Source organism: Zerene cesonia, chromosome 18, assembly GCF_012273895.1.
Source record: "Zerene cesonia ecotype Mississippi chromosome 18, Zerene_cesonia_1.1, whole genome shotgun sequence".
NCBI lineage: Eukaryota > Metazoa > Arthropoda > Insecta > Lepidoptera > Pieridae > Zerene > Zerene cesonia.
The window spans coordinates 3,870,890-3,887,795 of record NC_052119.1 but is presented as its reverse complement, the minus strand read 5'-3'; the positions used below and the strand labels follow the sequence as shown (position 1 = coordinate 3,887,795).

The 16,906-nt window shown below is 31.9% G+C and overlaps 2 protein-coding genes across 5 annotated transcripts in view; both read right to left on the bottom strand.

Moving 5' to 3' along the window:
* LOC119834130 (cuticle protein 64-like) overlaps window positions 1–4,839 on the bottom strand; it is a 6,361-nt gene extending 1,522 nt beyond the window's left edge. Inside the window, exons 1-4 of the mRNA XM_038358423.1 lie at window positions 4,679–4,839; window positions 4,436–4,493; window positions 4,053–4,284; window positions 44–140 (exon numbers count right to left, since the gene is read on the bottom strand). Of these exons, the coding sequence (XP_038214351.1) occupies window positions 44–140; window positions 4,053–4,284; window positions 4,436–4,493; window positions 4,679–4,696 (405 nt within the window). The 5' untranslated portion in view covers window positions 4,697–4,839. The remainder of the gene's footprint in view (window positions 1–43; window positions 141–4,052; window positions 4,285–4,435; window positions 4,494–4,678) is intronic.
* Window positions 4,840–7,345: 2,506 nt separating this feature from the next.
* On the bottom strand, window positions 7,346–12,902 carry LOC119833875. 4 transcript variants are annotated; one of them, XM_038358089.1, is made up of 6 exons: window positions 12,722–12,902; window positions 11,423–11,590; window positions 9,757–9,915; window positions 8,793–8,950; window positions 8,440–8,529; window positions 7,346–7,613 (listed from the first exon to the last, which is right to left on the bottom strand). In XM_038358089.1, the coding sequence occupies exons 3-6, from the start codon at window positions 9,908–9,910 to the stop codon at window positions 7,542–7,544; spliced, it is 474 nt and encodes a 157-aa protein (XP_038214017.1). In that variant the 5' UTR covers window positions 9,911–9,915; window positions 11,423–11,590; window positions 12,722–12,902; the 3' UTR covers window positions 7,346–7,541. The 4 variants fall into 4 exon arrangements, with proteins under 4 accessions (XP_038214017.1, XP_038214013.1, XP_038214015.1 ...); XM_038358085.1 differs by lacking the exon at window positions 7,346–7,613 and having other exon boundaries at window positions 7,925–8,529; XM_038358087.1 differs by lacking the exons at window positions 7,346–7,613; window positions 12,722–12,902 and having other exon boundaries at window positions 7,925–8,529; window positions 11,423–11,657.
* Window positions 12,903–16,906: the final 4,004 nt, after the last annotated feature.

Sequence of the window (16,906 nt, the reverse complement as noted above, 5' to 3'; positions counted from 1 at the left end):
TTTTAGGCACTAAATCTCTTAGGTGTAAAAGATACTAACCGTGACCGTAGCCCCCATAGCCTCCATAGCCTCCATAGCCTCCATAGCCTCCATAGCCTCCATAGCCTCCATACCCACCATAGCCACCATAGCCATATCCCGAGGCGTGCGCGGTGGCAGCGACGGCCAAAAGGAGGGCAAACTGCAAATAACAAACGCAAATTAAACAATGAAATAAACAAATACACACAGTACAAAATGTGAAAATTATATATTTGTTGATCAACTTCTTATATCTAGTTCCAACTAAACCATTTTAAAGTCTATATATTTTTTTATTACAGTTATATGCGAAAAATGTAAAGAACTTATAATTTTTGAATATTAATGTTATAATTTATCTGTGGCTTCAGTTAATCTGCACTGTTTTATTCGAATAAATTGAAATTATTTTCAAAGCCACGTTCCAAATAGCCCTGCTATTTGTAAAATGACGAGCGCGGTTAACTACAGACCATAGTTAGCTATAATTGTCACGTTTAAAATCAAGAACAATGTGAAATAATTTAAAAGCAGTCGATTACAAAATTACGTAACATTATTGTTATTTGCTAACGAAGTATACAAAATCAATACGGCTCTATGAAATAAGTGATGTTTATAGGTACGAAAAAAGTAATAAGTAATAATAGTAAAAGTAATGATAAGATTTCTGAAATGATTTTTATCAATTAAATTATGGTCTCAACTAGTGCTATAGAAAGAAAATAATATTTCGAATATACCAGAAGATATAATTAATCATATATTACATTAACATTAACTTCTGGACGCTCAAAATGATCAAATACATAAAAAATAAAGCGATTAGTCTACTTACGGTTATGTAGGTGTTCATTGTACTTCAATTCAACAGACGAAGTGTGTTGATTACTGTTACAAGTATCATGTATATATACGCAAATAGTTTCCTGCCGAAAATCCCACAATTGGCTGCGTGTTGGTAATCTGTTGCACCTTACGTCACCAACGCTTGAATTGAGCATTATAACCTCCAGAATTGCTTGCCTTTATTAGTGTTTCCGTCTAAATATTATTAAGGCTATGTTCGCATTGATGAACAACTTATCTATCAAGTATTTGTGAGTCATGTGAAGTAAAAAATGTATAGAATTGTCGATCTCGTTACACTGCGAGTTGTTTTCGCTAGCCATCTGTTTATAGCAAGAGCTAATGCAGAGAGATACAAAAAATTAAACTATGAATGGAAAAATGTTTTCCAGTTGTTTCGTTCAAAGATATGCAATGTAAGAAATATTGCATGCCATTTAAAAAGTCGGTGTTACGTGAAACAATGAAAAAGGATTGTTTACAGTGCGCGTAATGTAGGCTAAAGCAATTTGGCTTCCCTTCACTTACCGGAAAAAACATAGTGGGTAGCGAAATACATTTATCTTATAAGGCCAGAGGTTCTGTTTTCGTATAACACACGAACGTAATAATACTGCATATGTAAATGTTGGTTTATTTCACGATCTTTCAGTCAAAAATGTCGATTTTCAGCGTTTTACAGAATATGTTCATACTTTTTTTTAAGACAGGTTTCATTTTAGCAGTTGATAATTAGCAGTTATCTATATTATAATTTAGAGTTTAGAATTATCCTTCCGACACACTGCACTTTAGAAACTTTTCGCTGCACGTAGGATAATTCATTTTTCCATATGCTAACTACACACAATAAATGCTTTTGCCTTCAAGTTTGTTTTTATTACAGGAAATACTCCGTAAATAAGGTTCAATCTATATTAAAGAGAATACAGATTTAACACGTATGATACATAGATGGATAGTCAACTATTTTAGAATAGAAATAACAGGCAGTAATAATACGTTATACGAATTCTAATCCACATCTACATTCCATATAAAACGAAATTATTACAAAACAAATAAGTTAATTGGTTGAAAAAATAATACAGTGTGTAAAACAACAATACATAGAAATAAAATAAAATTAAAATTTATGATTAAATATAAATAATTATGGCCTTATAATAGACATATTTTCCTTTTAGATGATGATGTAATTATTATTACAAAAAATAATCTTACTTTTTTTATAAAACAAAAAATACTCTTATAACCGTAAAGGACAAAAACAATTAGTTTATATATCATATATCATATCATATTTGAGAGTTTGACTGTATTTTAAATATTGATAAGAAGCAATTTATTTTTGAATGGAGAGGAGCTATTTGAACTACCATTTTTAACCCGTCATGCAATTCTATTTAGCAAATACGAGGTGCGTATTTTTGGTTACTCGATTCTCTAAGGCGCTGTGTAAATTAGAATAAAGGTAAGACGATAATATTGCATTCCTGATTCCAACAGTGTTAATATGTATTACATTTGATTAGTTAAGATATTTACAACTATATCAACCCATTCGTTTCAGAATAAAACTACACATACACTATAGGTGTATGTTTCTAGTTTTATTCGGAGCTGAACAAATAAGCACGCAAAAGAGAACAAGTGTGAGAACCAGACCTATGGATTCATCCGTGGAAAAAAACTGTCATCGCAGATTTTAAATCAAAGTAGCTTTCTCTTTTACAATATTTACATATTTCTTCAAATCACATTATATATTATACGGTAACAATTGTTTGTACTTGAAAAGCAGACCTTGTTTTGATTGTGAATGTTAGTCTGGAGTTTAGAAAGAGATTCGAATGAATAACAAATTATCGTTGTTATTACAAACTTCAAAGTTATAATTAATGAAAAAAAAACTCTATAATTAAACGAGTGTAAGGACAAAATCTAGATTCCTATCAAGAACCTATCGAAGATAGCCGGAGGCCCGTTTCCTTTTCCTCGCCCTTCTTTCCAATCATCAATACTTTCTCTTATCTCTTTCTGTTTAAAAGCAGGTATCGCATTCGCAAGGGCATTACCTCTGCGAATGTTCATGAGCGGTGGTGATAGCTTACCATCAGGCGAGCCACCAGCTCAGTTGCCCGCGTAAGGCCATAAATATAAAATCGGTGTTTAATTTCAGGCATGAAAGCGTAACATACAGACAGACAAACAGACTTTCGCCTTTATAATATTAGTATTTTATGTACACAGCATGGAGGATAATCACACTAAAATAATAAATGTGACGGTTTATTTATTTGGATGTTTGTCCGTCAGTCACGCGGAAACTGCTGAACAAATTTTAATGAAATTTTGTATACAGAAGACAGGGTATGCTGCTGCAGCTGACTTGGGTGATAGGATACTTTTTATCTCGATTAAATTCTCCCTTGGGATTAAGCAGGAATCTTGATATCCTGGCAGAGCCGGGTCGAGCGTCTAGTGACAAATACATGTGTAAATGCAGTTCCTACGTTTTATTACTATAAATAAGTAGAAATTCCTCGTCGTACTCGACGCCAGTCCAATCAGCAGAGCGAGCGTCGAGATATTCAGTTGATTTTTATTTTAAAACATTCTTGTGATTTTAGTTTGTACTTGCGTTTGGAATTGCATGTAAAATAAGGATACATGAAAATATAAGAGTTGTCATTTGTGTTTAATTTCCTAGCTTATTTACAAATTGTAATTAAAATTACATTTATACTGATATTAAATTTATATAAAAATAGACAATTTGAAACATTTATTTATTCTTTCTTATATAGGAATTTAGAATATTAGTTTGGAATAAAATTCTATTTACAACATAATGTAAAAAAAACAATTATTGATTCTTCCTCCGTTTTTTCTGAGATTTCAAACTATAAGTTTTATGACAATGTTTTGAATCCTTATTTTAGGTGAGTTAGAAATTTAAGCATACAAACACAAGAGGAGACTAGGATCAAAATAGCAAATTCAATGGAAAATGCTTTTGATAGTATTATAAAATCTATTTTGATAAGAAAACAAATTGAATGATTGAATAAAATTTATTCGAATCAAAGAGCAGAAGGAGTAAAAGTCATCAACTTCGTCTGACGACTGTCATTTAGTGGTAGCCATAGCCATGACCATAGCCGTAGCCATGACCGTAGCCGAGACCATGTCCGTAGCCGCCGTAGCCGCCGTAGCTGGAGTAGCTACGAATCACTGGCACAGTGCTCACAATGGGTACGGTCCTCACAACGGGGACGGTCCTTACAACGGGGACGGAGACTGGGGTGTAAACTGTACGGACCACAGGGATAGGGGCGGCCCTGTACACGTTAGCGGTGGAGTAAGCTGGAGCAGCAATTATGGGTGTGCTTATGATCGAAGTCGATAGTCCTGTGAATAATACATGCTTTTTAAGATCTGTTTTTTTATTGTACCTACTTATCTTTAGCACAGACAATTTATACCTCCAATATTTTTTTATAAACGCTAACTTAATTATAATATTAACATTATTTTTTCAAGCTAAATTTTAGGCCATTACCATGTCCTCCATATCCGTAGCTGTGCGCGGTGGCAGCGACGGCCAAAAGGAGGGCGAACTGAAAAATATTTTAAAAACATATGTAATACTTAAAGCGCCAATAATTCTAAAACAAACTCAAACAGACAGACAATTGTAATATAGTATAATGCCCAAATAGTTTTGTCCACAAATCCTCTTTTTATCCACTTAAAAGACTAGGCAAGCTTCCACAATGTAGTCACAAATATAAGTCTTACTTACAGTGAGTAATGAGTTCATTTTACTTCAGTTCTGCAGACGAAGTGTGCCGATTACTGCAACAATTATCATATATATAGGCGAACAGTTTCCTGCCAAAAATCCGATATAATTGAGTGCGCAGTCAATTAAAATACGCAATCGTTTGCAACACGTCAACGGAAAAAAATATTGTACATCCTTTTAACATCTAGAATGCATACATCCCTTTTCATTCATTAGCTAAACGTTCATTATTTATCTTTTTTTATATAGTAGCTTCCTAGTAGAGTTCCTCAGAGACCTTTATTTGCGTTATTAAAAATTGATAAAAAAACATGTACTATCAAATATTTTCAATCCAAATGGTAGTATGGATTTACTGTTTTACTTGCGGTATAAAATTTCTAGAAGTTGCTATGGAGAATTAGGATACATTAATTGGATATGGGCCTAATACAAACAAACATTAATTTTCTCTTCATATCTTGAAATATTTCATATTCAAATATTTAAAAACACCACAGTTATCTGTATATTCCAAACACAATAAGTTATATTATATTGATTCCTTCATTCAGCCATTCATATTAAAATTCACCAGATATGTATGTATCCTGTAAATGGATGGTCTAAAATACACCTTTTTATACAGCTACAGGATATTGAAAAACAATTACTTAGCACCAATAAAATTTGAAATCAACATTGAGAATTTATGATGAAAATTTGATATGTAATTGCTAGTTGTTGCCAAACAACAATGATATCGAAAATGATTCATTCGTAATTAATACTCTTTAATAGTACGTCGTTGTTTATTCAGAAGAATAGAAGATAATAAATAGATACAAATATTTTATACTGTGTAGGAATTAAGTGTGACAACCATGTTGTATACTTGTGTAGATTTACCGATAACTTGGCTTTATATTGTTAAAAAGGGGGCACAAATAAATAAACATACCATTATAAGGACTACGACCTTATTTTGGTATAAATTTTTTAATGTAACATATTATTCTGTGGTATGTATAGTTTTTTTATGCCATAGCGAGCAACTGAGCTGGTATTTCGCCTGATGATAAGCGATCATCAAAGCCCAAAAACATACATAGTGCCTCTGCAAATGCGCTGCCCGCTTTTAAGAGGTAAGGAAATGATTGAACATAAAGGAATGAGGTGGGTCGGGTGAAAAGGATATATATATTTAGGTCAAATCAAGTCACCTTTGTGTTTTATCTAATATATGTAGATTTTCTTTACTTATTATTTTATAGATGAAGTTGCCAGCGTTATCATATAAATCAAAATCGCTTGAATTAAAATATCGTTCTAATTTCAGATTTAATGATAACGGAATAAATGCACGATAGAGTAATTAATATTAATTATGATATATATGCAAATAGTATTTAATAATCGTAGGTCTTATATTTTATAATTAGTCGGTACATTTTTGTACGATTGTGGAATATTTTATACGCGCCGATGGATACAAAGGTCGTTGCTATTGAAAGTTGAATTATTTATCGAATTATAGAATGTATTTTTTAAACACAACAAATAGAATAAACAATAGAACTTACATTATTTTTATATATTTTGTGTATTCTATAGAAATAAAACATCTTAAAATAGTTACTCAAAAACGTTACTATGCCTCTAACCGAACGTCGATGTAAATAATGAGTTATCATGTTTGAATATGCATATAATTCTGAATAATGAATTGTACCTAGCTTTATTTTTTTAATTAATTTCAAGTGTTTAACAATATTGCAGATATTTCAGTTTTTTGCCTTTAAAATGTATTTAACAACGAATAGCGATGAAGCTGTTAGACCTGGCCCCTCGTTTAAGATAACAGTTTCAAAACTAATTTGAAATATTAAGCTTGAATGTTTATCCTGGTGTCCTTACCGCACATATTTATCCTAAGCCCATGTAGGTCGTACCATAAAGCTATATAGCTATACAGTAAGAAATTTGAACTATTAAAAAAACTGGAACCTATTTAGGTCATCGGCCTGCGAGCTACGGTCCACAAATAGACATAGACACTGTTTTCACGTCGGGGATTTTAAAAATATTTAAATCGAAATTGAAAACAGTTTAAAGAACTTTATAAATATTTATAATTCATAGTTTTCATACTTACAATTTATATTCTAATTATCACAAATCTCAATAAACTATTTATGTGTTAAGTGTGCTAATTTATGCAAGATGAAAAAAAATATTTATTATAATATTTAGACATATTTTTACTAATTATAGTAAAACGTGTTGTGCATATATGCAATGCCTGTATACTGGTACTTAGAAATAGGTACTTTATTAAAAGTATATTCAAAAGGCACTTCCCTTATATTCTAATATAATACTGTCGTTCATTTCTAATTAAAAAACAATCAAAATTATGACCTAAAATATTATTACTGCAACATATAGGATTTCGTTTCAAATATATAAAAAATTAACAAAACGACATATGTAAATTTATGGTATCTACCAATTGGAACTTACTGAGTACGAGTAATAAAGTATTTTGAAAAAAAAATGCAATATTTTATTACAAAGTAAATAGCGCATATTCACATGAAAGATCAATCGGCTCGAAACGTTTATTCTTGTATTTTATTTTACGCGAGTGTTATAGAAATTGAAGACTTTTAAGGTCAAGATAAAATATAATAAATCGCGTTGAGAATCCGTTAAAAGTCTTTAATTTCATATTATTAATATATAATATCTATAAATTACAAACATTATGTACACTTTTAACTGACTTAATAGGCTAACAGGAACATAACTGAAAGGTATCTTAAATTGTGAAATAATTTAGTTTTTCTTTTCTTTTTGTTTTATTATTGTATTTGTATTATCAGATATTTTTGTCTTCAAGTCCTGGATCTGATGGTACGATGAGTGTGTTGTGCTTCGCTTCCTCAAAGTCCTGAAAGTTGTATGAAAACCTTAAGAATATTAGGGAAATATGTGTCAATTTTATATTAATTTCTTATATTCTTATATTTTACTAATCCGAATTATAAGATTCACTTTTTATAATGTAGAGTCTGCAATATTTAGGAGAATATAGATAACCTCATCCCTCTATATCGTTGAAAATTGTAATTAAATTGTTTAAAAACAGGAATTTAGGAATTTTGCAATTTTTATAAAAGTTTTCAGTAAAATCGATATAGCTCGTGTATGCTTATCTATTTCTACAGGGATGGCTTAATGAATGGATGATATGGACGCACACGTGTTACAGAAAAAACCTATATCTAATGTATTTAAGTAAATAAATATTTATGATAAATAAATATTCCTTGGTTTTCGAAATATTCGAAAATTTTAAAAAGTTACACTCTTCTCTGGTAACTTCGAATGAAGGATTTTTTAAATCTGTTGTTACGTTTATTGTTATTCTAGCACTCGGGCCATTCTTTTGTCCTAAACTTCCGAAAAAAAAATCGCAAAGCTAACGAAATTAGAATTGCACTTTTTTAACAGTGCTTCTGCTCCTGGACATGATAGAATATTCAAAAGCACATCATAAGTATATTTTCGCTCTTCGCAGGTACTATCCATTCATTACGCTACACTCTGTATCCTTCTGTTGCATATATCATAGGTACATTGTTCTGTATGCGTGTATTGAATAATCAATAGATAGACAATAACGATAATTCCACATTGTTCAATCTATAATACCTAATGGTTCCATGAATATTCAGTTGATATCTTGAATATTTTGTTAGACTTAATATACTCACGTGTATTTTATTCAAGATCATGGTATCTTGAAGATTCTTAGCAATTTTCTGTGATTTTTTCTGAGCAGATGCAGCTCGTTGTTGCAATATCTGAAATAAAATGTTTTGCGTTGTGATTTTGAGTCTTAAAATTAATCTTGGCATTGCACGTTCATTTTATTTTTATAATTCTAAAATGTGACCAAACGACATAAATTTCCTACCAAACACGAAAAGAAGCACTCCAATAGTTTGAACACGCAGGGTTATGGAGTATAAACAAAAATACAATCGAATTTAGAACCTCTCCCTTTTTTGTAGTTTTTTGATAATAATTTCCAAATCAATAAAGGTACGATAAACAGGCAACTAACAGCCTGTCTTCTCTGTTCAGCCTCAGCTAGTTTCCCCTCTATATCCGGCAGGCTGATCTCCGCACTTTGCTGATGCAGTAGCCGCTGCAAGTGGGCGGGCGGGGACGTCGGCCGATGGCTGCTGTTGAACTCCTCGAGAGGGATCTCGAATGCAATTGCTGGAAAGACAGTAGGGAATTGTAAAATTATTTTGTATAGACATATATTATATGGGAGCGTTTGTGGTTAGGACCTCGGACTTCGACAATAACGGTGGAGATTTCGAAGACTAGAGAAGCGTGCAAAAATGGATTTTACATTTTATCTGCACATTATCCACATCACCATTGCTACTGGTGAACAAGTTGGTTATGAGGAAAACGGCAAATAAATTTAAGTGTATTGGAAATTTAAGATTGAACTAAAATACATCTTACTACAAGTTTTGTGATTTTTTAGAGACACTGTTGCTTATGCTATAAGTCGATAGTTATAGGCACAAATTTGATATTTTAGTAAAAAACAGTTTATTGTAGCAGTTCTTAATTTATAAACGTTAACTAAGCAGTGGTGGCTCAGTGGTGAGAACCTCGGACTTCAAAATCGATAAGTCGGGGTTCGAGACCGGGCGAGCGTGCAAGAAATAAATTGATTTTTCAATTTATCTGCGCATGTAGATAACATCACCACTGCTTAAAACGGTGAAGGAAAACATCGTGAGGAAACCGGCATGTCCGAGAATCAAAAGTTCGACGACATGTGACATCTGCCAACCCGCACTTGGCCAGCGTGGTGGATTATGGCCTGAACCCTCATAGGAGGCCTGTGTCCCAGCAGTGGGAACATATATGGGCTGATGATGAAACGTTAACTTGTTAAAAAAACATTTCTATTTTTGTTTATGAATCGTGACAAAGTGCTGCCTGCTTTAAAAATGTATTACTGCTTTTAATATGTATTAATCTAAGTTGATTTACATCCTTACGTGGTTTAGACTTCACCGGTGTGTCTGGTAACACCACGGTGGGGAGACCATCGTCATGTGGAGCCCTATCATTATGTCCATTCTGACCGTTAGTCATCTTGTGCCCATTCTCTGGTGCTGGAGCTACCACGTGAGCAGATGAACCGCAGCCCATAGTGACTGAAATTATTATTGAAATATCTTAATATATAAAAATCCAGTGTCATGATGTATGTTCTCAATGAATTCTTCACCAACTCAACCGATTTTGATGAAATTTGGCATTTTATGTGTAATTTGGTCCAACTTAAGATATAGGATAGTTTCTATTTCGATTAATTTTCCCCCTAATTTATTATCTTAATATTTTTAATTATTACTCAGCCACAGCAACGCGTGGCCGGGTATGCTAGTAATGGTATAAATTCGTTAGAAGGAGTTCACTTTTTTAATGCTTTAGATTATCATCAAATGTTATGTGTGTATGCATCAAAGTTATAGTGAAAATTATCGTTTATCTCTATAAGATTGGTTTGTCGTCATTTTATGATTTTAACTTATTTTTAGAGTATTCAATAAAAACAAAGTTGTTAGCATTGCAATGTGACAAATCAATTTATCTATAGGATTGCTAGTTTAGGAGATAAAGCGAAAAGAGCAAAATAACTAATAGCATTAAATATATAACATCGTGTTAAAAGCATAAAATAAAATATATGATTCATTAAGAAAACAATTATTGACATTTTAACAGAGAGATAAAATTGGGGCCTTCAAGAAAAGAGCGTATATGTCCCTGAAAGGCCGGCAAAGCACTTGTAACTCTAGTGTTGCAAGTGTTTATGGGCGGTGGTGACCACTTAACATCAGGTGGCCCACCTGCTCCTTTGCTTGCTCTGCCATAAAAAAAAAAAAAAACAAAAAAACTAAAGAAACCAATATAGAAAATTTGTTTCAGGCCGTTTACTTATATGGTAATTACGTTTCATTAAAACTTAGGCTGAATTTTCATTAGAAAATAAGGATTAACTATAAGTTCTATGAAAGTTATTGCTATAGCTCTAATAGATAGGTAGCGTAGCGGAGTATGCCGGCTGGTACGACCCCGTTCAGGACAAAGGATTTGGGGCCTTTGTTATTTAAGTATATCAGGACATATGTCAATCGTGATACATAACATTTTAAACTTAGAGAATGAGAACATTAAAAAGTTTTAGGTTTTAAATTTTGTCCTTAATATATATAACTAGCTGCGCCCCGCGACTTCACCCGCGTAAGTCCGTATCCCGTAGGAATATCGGGATAAAAAGCCTATATGTTATTTCCGTTGTCCAGCTGTCTACGTACCAAATTTCATTGCAATCGGTTGAGTAGTTTTTGCGTGAAAGGGAAACAAACATACACACACACATCCTTGCAAACTTGCGCATTTATAATATTAGTATAATTATATATAATGGGTACTATGGAAAGAATGTCATTTCAAAAACTAACGCAACGCAACGCGTTAGTATATTAGATTGAAGTGACATAGGAAATGCGTAATATGTTTATCTTTAAGCCATCAAAATTATAAAAATATTTTTAGAATTTAACCCTTACTATCTACAACTAATTCATGTCTCAAACGTAAAAAAAATCGTAGCAATGATAAATATCCCTTTCTACAAATATTTATTTATCTCACCTGAAGATTATCGACAGAGGCGGTAATTTGTCGCGATTCATACCATCACAGCGAATTTCCTCTGTTGACGAAGGGATCGCTTTGCATCCAGTCTGACATTTCCCGACGCGGGAAATTCTTAATCTGTTTCGTTTACTTCATAAAATGTTTTATTTTTTGCTGCCACTTCTAAAATAGAAGAACGTAAATATGATATGTGATAAGTAATTATAATAAGTAATTAAACTAACACAAAAGTGTATTACAATTCAATACTTTCATAAGTAATATATGTATAATATATAGTGATTATGTAATACACGTTCAGAACGACGTGATGGTTATTGGTCACATATTTTTGTAGGTAAAACCAATGTTTGCTTAATAAATAAATGTTGATGGCAATCAAGAAAAACAATTTCATTTTACATATTAAGTCTAATGACTCATATATAGAGTAAAGCTAACTACGAGTACCTAAATCAAACTGTATGTAGCCTAAGTACTGATTGTGGATGACACATGCTGTGACATCCATAATATTCATCAGTGACGCCCCAAGTGTTTATAATCTCTGAAAACTATTACATGACTTTGTACAGACACGTATTTTTCGTTAATTTTCGCAACCTAGATTCGAAAAATCTAGATTCTCTCTTAATGTCACTATAACTTTGTACCACAACGACGGTTTGACTAAATTAATTCTGAGTACCCATCAATTATTCATAAGTTCCCTATAAAAACAAATAACATTCGTACAGCTCTATAAAGGATTTGGTGAATATTGAATGCACATACAAATAAATTTACAATAACACCAATTTACTTCAATATATCGATATTTGTAGTTCTTTATGTATTTATTCCTGTTACAATATAGCATTATAGAGATCAGTAGAGAACCGTCACTGTTCTTAAAATCAACATAATAAGTTAATGGTTATAAACACAAAAATAGTTTTTTTATGAGATACCTAGTGGGCAAAGGGGCGGGTGGGTCGCCTAATAGTATTGTAGTAAGCGATCTACACCGCCCATAAACATTTACAGAGACTACCTATTTGTTTTAAATGGATTGTAAACTTTACTTGAAAAGAGATAAGGAGAGGATTGATGTAGGGAATAATGGAGAGGACTGGAAAAGCTAAGGTAAAGGGAACGGGCCTTCTACATCATACTAATATAATAAAATACAACTTGTTTTGCTTTTAAATTACGGTCAAAGCCAACAAAATCCAACTAAATCTATAGATATGTTACGTTAGTGCATGCAAATGATTTAAATGTTTGCATAATAAACTACATTAATCCATTTACCTCATGAATTTGGTTCGTTGTAATTAAATTCAACGCGATTTACGTACAGTTCGTGTATCAATATTTATGCACAGATAATTAGGGTTAAACATCAAATATTGTTGTTTCAATATCACATTAGTGTATCTTCTTTAAATATATTTAGCGGCCAAAGCCTGCGGTCGACACGATTTCGAATATGTTACTGTCTATACGTCATGGCTGATAGCTTTTGGTTTTTTCAGTCATGCTTAATACATTGTGCGACGTAATCGTCTCGGTACTATAAAACAATTAATAATGCTATTATATTATATGCTTACTACCTAATCCCTAAATATCCAATTTTATTTATGGTAATTAAAACATATAAGAGATATATAAAGTAATTCAAAGTAGTTATTAATATGAATACATATGAATAGAAAAGTTTTGATCATCATCATCATCAGCCCATATATATGTTCCCACTGCTGGGACACAGGCTCTTATGAGGGTTCAGGCCATAATCCACCACGCTGGCCAAGTGCGGTTTGGCAGATGTCACATGTCGTCGAACTTTTGATTCTTGGACATGCCGGATTCCTCACAATGTTTTCCTTCACCGTTTCAAGCAGTGATTATGTTATCCATATATATCCGTGATATTATAAGCATGGGCAGATAAATTTCAAAATCAATTTATTTCCTTCACGCTCGCCCTAGTCTCGAACCCCCACTTATGGATTTTGAAGTCCGAGGTTCTCACCACTGAGCCACCACTGCTTTTATGTGCTGGAAATTAATGATTATCCCTAAATTATCAGTTTGGATGGATTGATGTTACTAAAACGCCAAAACAGTTCAGTGGATTTCAATAAAACTTGGAATTATTATGTACGAGAATAACAGATAAGCTTTAGAAAAACAAGCTTATATCCGTGATATTGTTTGACATCAATATACTATCTACAACTAATACATGTCTCAAAATGACATCACACATACATAGTGTGTTGAAATATTTAATATAAATCGTGCCAAAGTAAAATACTCGAGCAATACGTGAATCACGTGGACAGAGTCGCAGACAAGAGAAAGTTTATAAATACAAATATCAAAACGATTTGTTCACATTATGTTCAGGACTAACAATGCTTATACAGAAATTACGGGTCGCTAAAGGCCAACACCCTACATTGACGCGACAACAGCTTTTAAAAGGCATAGAGTCGCCATTACGTTGTTATCGTAAACACCAGACAAGACACTAGATCAAAATAAAACAAAAGTAAGTCCTGGCATGTTACCGATACTTTTTTAAAAAACCTTAGCTTTTATCCACCTTAATTATAAATCATATTATCTTATTCAATACTTAAGATCTGAGTATTTATGGAAATAATAGAAGAGGTCCATTTTTAAGAAATTTAATGTGTAATGGCCTGATGAAACGAGTCGCACATGCATACATAGTAGTAGTAGCAGAGTAGTCATACCACCATACCATGTTTAAAAAAGTCTATAATCTGCTTTATAAAAGCGTGATATTCAAAACCAAACCACTCCACTGATCCATCTTCATTTAGCCTAACAAAACTACTCCATAGTTTTTCTATTTCTGCGGCACTAGCCCATCCAGCAATCAGTATCCAACACCAACCATCGATTTCTACATAATGCATGCACCCCTTCCACCCTTTCTAATTATCGAGCGACTATCACCAGTCCACTTGAGCTCTAATTGTCCTAACAATCGCCCCGCTGTATCTATTAAATCGATCCATTAGAAGAGAACGGAAGGTCCCGATAAAGTGGTTTGTTCGTATTCAGATCGATTTATTTCAGGACTGTTATTAATGCATGCAGCCATTTTTATTCGTTTCACAGAATTACAATTGATAATTAATGTAACTGTATTTTGTAAAATAGGTATAAAAATTTTCAAAACTCATACAATGTATTTATATTGATGGAAAGTAATCAAAAAGAAAAAATAAAATATGTAATAATAGTATATGAGGATAAATATAAAATCTATGGTTATATATTTTAATCAAATGCAACATGTATAGATAAGTATATAAGATACAAAATTACCTTTTCAATAATTATGTAATTATTTTTACCATCCCTATAAAGACTATAAAGCCAAAGCATAAATATCTATTAATGTCGATAATTGACAAATAAAGTGTTATTTTATCTATTTAACAAAAATAAATATTACTTTGACTTTGCTATAGCGCCATCTTGCGAATCATGTGTGTACTGAGCTAATAATATGTTTCTAGATTGCTGCCTGGTTACTGCCTTTCGTATAAATTGATTATTGCTTAGTATTTGTCACTTCATCAACAGATGTCGCTAGTGCCTTAGTTCATAACGATTTATTCGATGTATGTTATTTCTAAAAATTCATTATATAAAGCATGTAAACAAGCAATTTATTTAAATGCGTCGTAAAAAATTTTACACCACTGCATGAATATTAAATAAGAATGTACAGAATTATTTTTTTTTAATCTTCAAGTTATTTACGAAGTCGTACAATTTATGTTTCATTAATTTGTGAGTATCATAAAGTTATAAAATTATATAGCATTTATTTTTTTCATGCCCCAAGAATCACTCTGATATCTAACTATCATTTGAGATCATTAAGAATATAATTAGAGATTTAATAGTTTTCTAAAAGGAAAAAAGTAAATGTTCACTTAAAGGATGTAAATAAGATTATTTTTATTGAATTTTATTTACGTTCGTTCTTTATACCTTCAAAACTTGTACACAGTACATGTATGTATATCCGTACTCATTCTTAGAAATGTAATGCGCAAGTAAATAAATAGGTACCTATCGAAATTATAGTTCCTATTACAGCTAGAATTAACTCTTATCATAATTAATCTGTGAATTTGGTTAATACGGAGTTAATAAAAACTTTCAAATGATTAGTTTTCAAAACAGCCGTATACTTTTCAATATATTGAGTCAATAAATAAGTTTCCGGGCCGGAGGTTGTGTAGGCGCCCGTATTAAACTGTAAAAGGCAAATTTTAGGGCGAGTGGTTTGAAATCTAAGTTGAACGTCCGATTAACTGCTATTCTTTTTAGGGACGAAATATATTTCTCGTGTAAATCGTACAATTTATATACTTACAGAGGATTATAGATTGATTGTAGGAACTAAAATGATAGAATGCTATGTGTATTTGTAATAATTGTTCTTTACAGTATCTTCCTAAAGTTGTATTATTTTTATGTATAAAACTTTTTGCTTTGAATGCCTCATTTTAGTGTTAATCTGACTACATGAATTTATTTATTTATAAGAATTCTAAAGACAAGACATGTACGTGTACATTGTGATTGTGTATTTATTGCTTGCTTTAAACAGAATTTCATCGATTTAGTGTTTTAAGCGTGAAACAGAGAGACAACATTTATAATACTACTATAGTAATAATATTAATACAATCTCTAGGGAGGTGGGAAGGCTAATACCGTTCAAAATTCTCAAAATGGGACCAAATGACAACAATTTCATATCAAAAACAAAAGAATAACATCCAGCGGTTGAAAAATCAAAGAGTAACTTAAGAGGTAACAATCCCAAAAAAATTAAGCAGAATTCAGAACCTCCTTCATTTTGGGACGTCGGTAAAAAGCACAAGTAAACTTAGTGGAAAGCATAATAATTGTCTATCAAAACCCACACAATTAAGAAAACTATTATTCGATTAGGCATTTAGAAAACGTTACTCCCAACGGTACAGACCCTATTCGGTTTTTACGATTATTTCCCTCGCAAATTCTTTTTTAGGAAAAACTAGATTGGCAAATAACGGATTTTACGAATAAGATTAACTATAACTGTTTATTGACTGGCTGATTTTCAGATAAGGTAGCCGATGACTAAGCCTATAAAATCCTAAATAGAAACTATTGAATTTGCTAATTCCTATTAATGTCTAGAAGTTTATTTATGTTTATTGTATCGTGGTGAAATGTTGCCTTATTTATTCATATCAATTAATGGATGCCAAAAATGTCAAAATCAGTGAGGACATAACATTATAATAAAGTATTTGATATGAACATAAAAAGTAGAGGTTGTTTCCAATATTAAATACATTTCTGTTATATACAAATTGTTTCTTCTGACGTTTTAAGGGAAAAACTCATAATATATCTTATACCTTTAAACGAGCAATTCTTATATAT